This window comes from Manacus candei, unplaced genomic scaffold (genome assembly GCF_025592945.1).
Source record: "Manacus candei isolate 608988 ecotype Guabito, Panama unplaced genomic scaffold, ASM2559294v1 h1tg000057l, whole genome shotgun sequence".
Lineage (NCBI taxonomy): Eukaryota > Metazoa > Chordata > Aves > Passeriformes > Pipridae > Manacus > Manacus candei.
Genome location: NW_026138105.1, coordinates 15,926,087 through 15,933,469, shown reverse-complemented (window position 1 = coordinate 15,933,469; position 7,383 = coordinate 15,926,087). Strand labels below are relative to the sequence as shown.

Here is a 7,383-nt window from a genome sequence, read left to right as displayed (position 1 = left end):
CAGCACAGCATAAAGTTGCATTCAAGTTGCCTGCAGAATAAATACTGAGCTTTTATTGCGAGCAAGGGAGAGCTGTGTAAGGATCAATCACAAAAGCCCTTGGGGATGGGAGAGATCAGCACTTTGATAGTGCTGAAGATGAATGGGTGAAATGAGTTTGATAAGCTGGTCTTTTCCTCAGATAATTGCTCTGGAAGCTTTCTAAAGCCACTTGGATCCTCTTTCCCTTTTGTTTCTGGGTAGGATAGTAATTCCTGTTTTTCCAGCAGCACTACTGGATGGGCTGCTGTTACTGTTTTTAAACAAATCACAGTGGATTTATGCCACATTTTATCACCGACTATTGAACACTAAAGTATTAGTCACGATTTAACAAAATATTCAGACTGGATTCCTATTATTCCTTGCCAATTTGGCTAGTCCAGCACCCATGTCACTGAGCACAGCTCAGCTGAGAAGGACTGAGGGAGTAGGAAAGGGACTTCTCATCCTTCCTCAAGCTTAAATCTTTAACAGCAGCTCGGAAGTCATTAATCCTTGGTGCTCACCTTCAGCTCCCATCAACCTTTCTCTGGACTTTTTATACCCACAACCATCCTCCTTTTTCTCCTCCTAGATCATTCTTTTGCAGCAATCCCACAGGATCATCCAAAGAGGAACTTCTCCTGAAGCTTTAATACAAAACTCTTGCCCAGCTCACTTAGACCCCAGGTACATCCCTCTTCAGGCCCAAGGCAAATAATGCTAGCATTCATAGACATACTAACTTATTCTCAGCCACTAATGAAAATGGAGCCAAGAGATTTCACTGTATTTTTATTGTTTCACTGAATAAAATGGAATTTAAATACAGAATTAAAAATTTGTAAAAAACGTTATTAAAAACCAGCATTCAAAAGTGGGTTGCACATCAGTGACCAAAAAATTTGCGTTTACTTTTTGATACAAAGACAGGTCAGAAAAATAAAAAAAGCACGTCCATCATCTGAAAAGAGCTGATTTTTTTTTTTTTACATTTCCTTTCATATTTGAGACCTGATATTTGGCTCTTAAGAATCTCCCACGAACCTTGGTTTTCACAGCTCTGATTCACATTGTTTGGTTTTCAAAAAACCCCAATCATTTGTAGTTTACAGTAGCAGTGATGTAGTGACCCCTCAATACATACTGACAGTATGTTTAATAAACCAGCATATGAGGGGTGGAAAAAAAATGCAGCATTACGTGATTAGCCTGCAAAAGATCTTTGCACTCACACCCATGCCTTTATGAGTTGGGTATTTCTCGGGTTATCACATTTCTGGCATTCGCTCTTTGCCAACTCCATCACTGCAACAAAGAATTCTACAAGTGATGAGTGAATAGGTACCATTGATTTTTAATGCCCCATTTTAAAGCAGCTTGATCTTTCAAGGCACAAATTTCTCATCCTCAAGGGAAACAATCAGGCTCTTTTAGGCACAATTTAAACCCTATAAAAGAGGCACCTTCCTCAAGAATTCTTGACATCATCGGGGATCTCAGTCGGGGTTGGGAGGTGGTTTTTTTGCAAGTTTATATTATCGTTTCTTAAGAAGACAGCTATGAAGATGGTCCAACCAGTCAATGCATCTGCATCATCTCAACCAAAAAATACTAGACAGACTCTCTAATATATGCATAATTTTAAGATATCACTGCCACTCACATACTGTTCATAACAGGCTGGAAAGAATATGGAGTATGGCTCACCTGTTCTTCTAGGATCTTAACCACCACAAGAATTTAACCACACAGACAGAGAGTGAAGTGCCCTTACAACAGAAACTAGGAGTTTGAGATAAAGAGTAAGGAAAGCTACACATCAGCCTCAGGGGAAAAAAAGGAGAGGGGGGAAAACTCAGATTGCAATGGAAACCAATTCATTTAACAAAAGAAATAATACTGGAGATTGTCACTAGTGCACCTAGAACTTGGCAAATGAAATACTTTGAGCATACACTTGCAGGGCAGCCCTGCCTCTGCCACAGGAATAAATATCCAACAGTGTTTAATAACGGTACATAAAAAGAGACGTCCGGATTTCTGGATACGATGCATGTTCCACCCTCTGTAACTGCACAGTGGGTTCCCTCACATAAGGTATTTCAGTAACATCACAAAGGAATACAATTCTTCTGTGCTCCTCCTCCAGGAGTAGAGTCCTCTTTAGCTGGGGCTGGATGATGATGATGCAGCAGCAATGTGAGGTGCAAGTGTTTTGCTCTACCCTCATTCTCCACCCACAGCGACCACATTGTGCTGTGAGGGACAGAAATGTGCAGCTGGAGCAATGAAGGCTCAGTTCAGTACCCACTGTGTGACCAGGCACAGGCATAGACCTGTCAGTTCAGCCACTTCACATCGCAGGGGAGGCTTGGTTTGTTTTGGACAGACATGTTCACACAGAATCCTCCACAAAGATGTTCAGTTTATGTGGCCAGGTCAGATTACTAACCTCAAATTAACTTCAGAATATTTCCTGTTTTCTGTTGACATATAGGTTGTCCAGCAAAATAAATGCATGTTTTACCCTCATCAATGGCAGCCTGTAGATTTGGTTTGCATTACCAGCAGAGCTGTATGGGACACACATCTCTCTTGTCACACTGCACATCTGAAAGGTTGCTGTCCATTTTTTGCAAGGAAAGTTATGTTCTTGTGTTGTGTATGTATTTATCTGCAGTCATTAAATACAGGATGTTGGTATCACATTCCACCTGGCCTTTTTGCAAACACCCTTCTTCATTCTTCAAAGAACATAACAGTGTCTCTTAGTGAAACCTATGGTCTCAACTTCTGGTGATGTGCACCAGGCAATCATGGACCTTATCAAGGGGATATCCTTAATACCACTGCAGCAATTTGACTGTCTCTCCTCCAAATGGTGGATACGACCAAAAAAAAAAAAAGAGCAAATCCAGAATAGACAGATGTTTTCTAAAATCTTCAAGTTAACCTTTCTTCTTTTACATTCCATATTTGCTGCACAATCACTGTTGCTTTGCTTTCAGGGCTTGTTTTGGGGGGATATTTCGTTTAAGAACAGTCATTCCCCCTGCAAACTCTTCTACACAGGAACTGCTGCTTGTTTCCAACGCCTCTGTTAGCAGGTAGGCTCACGTACTCTCACTGCCAGCTGCCATGGAAGCAGTAAATAAAGTTGTTTTTACCTCCAAAGTCACAAGCATTGTCCAGTCTGTGACTACACCAGAAATGTCTCTATTTCCATAACTTCCAAAAACGTCAACCAAATGCTTTGTTTTTCTCATCTTTTCCTTAGAACATCCGAGGATAAGATGGGTTTTGCTTAATTATCCACTCAGCATGGGGGTTGATGTGGTACAAGTCCAAGAGGTAAGTGTCTGGGTCCAGGCAATGTTCACCTATTAAAACAAAAAATTCAGGAAAAAACCCCACTTTTTTTTTTATGTCCTTAGTTCTGTAGTTGTTAGGTTTTGGGGTTTGTTTGGTTTTCCCTCACCTAAAAATCAGTACTTGTTAACATTAATTTCAATATTACGCCATTCAGAAGTGTTTTCACAAATCTGGGGTAATGCTTCAAAATGAAAGAGGGTAGATGTACATTAGATATTAAGAAGAAATTCTTCACTCTGAGGGTGGTGAAGCACCAGCACAGCTTGCCCAGAGAAGTTTAACTCCTTTCTAAAACAAGTTAAGCATAAAAATTGGATAACAGAGTCCTTATTTTCAGTTGCCTTTTGTACTTACCAATATTACCTCCCACTTCATACAGAAATAAGTTTGTGCACTCTGTTGAGTTGTTACTGCAGAAAGAAAAACACACTGAAGTTAAATCTTTGCAAAGACAGGTTAGGTTGCTCAGTACTGTTTATTGCAAAATAATTGTTTGTGGTTCTGAGGCCAGCAATGGTCAAGGAAGCTACAGGCCATGGTACAGAGACCTTGCTGATCCTCCTGAACAGGTGTTGAGAAGGACACCCAAAACTGGAAAAAAACCCCACCAAGGCAGTTATTCCTCACTGGCAGCAAGCAGCACACTGTATGCAAACACTAACTTTTCAGTTGGAAAACAACAGGCATAAATATCAAAGTTCACTGTCAGCATTCCTCAAAAACTGATGGACTACTCCAGAGAAGCTCACTTGCAGGAAGACTTTGGCAGCTGTTAGTGAGATACCAGCTGACTCGTAATCAGCCAACTTCCCCTCCATCCTCCTTGTCTAGACACCTTGTGTGACACAGTCAGGAGATGCACTGCTGCATTACCTACTAAATACAGTCTGCAGGAATGGTGACAGAGTGGGGCAGGAACTCTTCATTTTTTGGGTTACTTCAGCAATTTACCACTGGAGCATAGGAGGGAATTGCAGAGTTCATTTGAGGAAATCCCTACATTAACATATTCATGTTGAGATTACTACTCCAGGCAGGTAATTTGCACAGGTGATGTTTTTTCCAGGTGAGTTAGAGAGGATTTGCTTTGCAGGGTCAATGTTATTCCAATTTTCCTTCCTTTCTCCACCTACTTTTCCAGAAAGGTTGCTGGAGTTCACTTGCTGTCCAGCAGCCCAGAGGGGATGGGACCACTGACCTCTTGACAGCCTAAGCACAGAATGGAATCACTCAGCTGAACTAACACTTGACTTCCCCATCCAACACACTATTTCCACTGCTGAGAATAGAGAAGCAGAGAACAGTCTCCTCATGATTCACTGTGTTGCCACATCACCTCAGCCACAAGATCAAAACCAGCAACCACTTAGTTGGGGGTTTTTTGTTTGTTTGTGGTTTTGTTTGTTTGTGGGGTTGGTTTGTTTGTTTGTGGGGGGTTTTTTGTGTTTTGTTTGTTTGGTTTTGTTTTGTTTTTTTTTAAAGCAGAGAAAAAGCAATTTACCACTTGAGGAGGTTGACAGTGTTAACAATATTCCAGCCATTCTGGCACAGGTTCTTTTGAAACTGCTTGAGGACATCTGCAACCCTGGTTGCATTGTTCAAATGCACCTCCAGTGAGTCCTTCAGGAGGAGTGATGCGTGGACTTTCACAATCTTCGAAGGCTAAACAAAAAACAAAAAAAAAGTGCTTAAAGAGTTTATTATCAGTCAAAACCCCAAGTTTCAAAATAGATTGGAGAGTGTGAAGAATTACACCTATCCAGCCAGCTTCTCATAGACTTTAGCCTTGTTTCTTATTCCACACATTCTACAGGTTAAAAACTTAAAGCAGCATCAAGGTGAGCATTATAAATAAATCACTAGCATTTCGGTGCTGTGTCCGGGAAAGGAGACCTGTGCTCTCCATCAGCGAGCGGTGGTGCTCTCTGCTGTTCAAACCCAGCACTACCACCAGAAAGCGACACAAGCTTGGATGAAAATAGGATTTGTCGCAAGAAATTTTAACAAACTGGTTTGCACAAGTCTGAATGACTTATCTGAAATTCATTTAAATTACTGTAAAAGGAGTTTAGACAGCTGGATTGCAGACTACTGAATTTCAGAAAGGTAGTTTCCAAAGAAAGGAAGCACTGAGCCATCACCAAGCTGAGTCCGAGTGGGTTTTTTTTTCCAATACTGTTTTAATCAGCTACTCCATGAAGTAACTTCTCAGAACTTTTGCCAAGAACACTGAATTATTCTCACAGGATTTAACCTGCTGTAAGTTAATTTTGCAATTCCAAAACCTCTGCAAAAACAGTGCACAAGATTGAGTCCATTAGAACGGTGTTAACCATTCCAAGCATGGGGTCGTCTGTTTGATTGCCTAAACAGTAGCTGCCCTATCCAAAATGACAGCACCTTCAACAGTGACATGTCATCTTAACAGCCGTATTTTAGGCAGACATCATCTCAGTATCCCAGCCATAGAAAGGTGGGGAATGTATTGGCTTGTGAGAACATAGACTCTTCTTCAGGAATGCAGATTTAAACTTTCAATTATTATTTCTACCTGCAGACTCCAACTAAGCCTTGTGTCCTTAGAGCATCCTGGTTGCACCACCACTATGTGATATTTCAAATCCAGCCCTGCATGATATAACCCAGCCCCTACAGACCTGCACATATTCAACTAAGATGGCTACCAAAAAAACCCAGGCAGAATGGCTCCAAGGATCTTTTCCCAACTTTGATACTGAAACAGATCAGGTAGAAACATCTGTTTAAACAACCTCAGTCTGCACCAATACGAGAGTGCGCAGAGCCATGTCGTTCATCAGGGAACTTTTCTCCCTTTAAGCAGCAAGAACCTCCTCCTCAAACCCTTCCATACAGATCAACAGCATTATGGAGCAAAAAGAAAATTAGATACAATACTGGTATAATAACCTAAATTTTTGTTTTAAGTTCCTGAAAATAAGTCTGCCTTTATCACAGCAGATGTATCTGTGCCAACACCTAGGGCACCCAGAGCCACGTGAATTTTGCTTTTCACACGAGGCAAAGACCAGCATTTCTGCTCCTGGTCTCTTCCCTCTTCATCTGCTTTTCACCAAGTGTTTTGTAGCCTGAAACGTATTTAGTGTTCTTGTTGTTGGAATCAGTTTTTCCCACAATCTGGCCGAGAGAGTCTGGGAAACTGTTCCTCACTATTCTGCAACTTTTTTCTCTCTCTTGCTCTTCAAAGAACATCCCTCTTTACAGCTTTCTGAGTTCTCATGAAAGCATTTGACACTGCCATGAAATGGCTTGTTTTTTCCAAGCCCCAACTCACCTCTGCCTGGTTCTTTTCCACCTTATCTTTATCAGCATGAATCTTGCGCAACAAATTTTTAATTCGCTTGTCACAGAACTGGTACCTTTTGCTGTTGCTCTCGTTCAGCTTTCTCACTTGAGCTACCAGAAAAGAGGAGACCTGGGCAAGGGAGAAGGGAGAAAACAGGAATTAAATCAAGCAGAGATGAGGATGTCATTTAAGAAACTAGTCATCACTTTATGAAGCTCCTGAAATAGACAAAATATCTGTGTACCTTGAAGACAAGGTAGTCTTGGAACTCAGTCAGAGGATTTGCCTACAGATGTTTAACTCCTCTGAAATTTCCAAGACTATTCCCTCCCCTCTTCTAACTCTAACCAGATCAAGACACTGCTGCACCATACTGCAAAACACGTGTGCAACTTACTGTCCAGAGCAGATCCTGGTAATGTATCATCATCCGTACCACATCAGCCGCTCCCTCTGCCAGCTGCTTCTCCTTCCCTTCAGGGATCTTGTTTGGTAGCCCCTTATGCATAAAGAGGTTTGGGGCCATGACTGTGGAAACATTCCAGAGGTTCATTTTGTTGTTGTTCTCCCTGGCAACCACTTTGCTGAGAAACTCAAGTAGAGCCTGAAGAGAGGGAAAGAGACTTAAGACTGTGGCAATTGCTGGAGAGATCACTTAATTA

The 7,383-nt window shown here is 41.4% G+C and overlaps 1 protein-coding gene across 3 annotated transcripts in view; it reads right to left on the bottom strand.

Moving 5' to 3' along the window:
• Nucleotides 1-803: 803 nt before the first annotated feature.
• The window catches only part of ARHGAP40 (Rho GTPase activating protein 40), a 38,506-nt gene continuing 31,926 nt past the window's right edge, over nt 804-7,383 (bottom strand). For all 3 annotated transcript variants that reach the window (XM_051803018.1, XM_051803016.1, XM_051803017.1), the window contains exons 11-15: nt 7,119-7,325; nt 6,710-6,850; nt 4,898-5,058; nt 3,751-3,806; nt 804-3,404 (exon numbers count right to left, since the gene is read on the bottom strand). In XM_051803018.1, the coding sequence (XP_051658978.1) occupies nt 3,298-3,404; nt 3,751-3,806; nt 4,898-5,058; nt 6,710-6,850; nt 7,119-7,325 (672 nt within the window). In that variant the 3' untranslated portion in view covers nt 804-3,297. The remainder of the gene's footprint in view (nt 3,405-3,750; nt 3,807-4,897; nt 5,059-6,709; nt 6,851-7,118; nt 7,326-7,383) is intronic.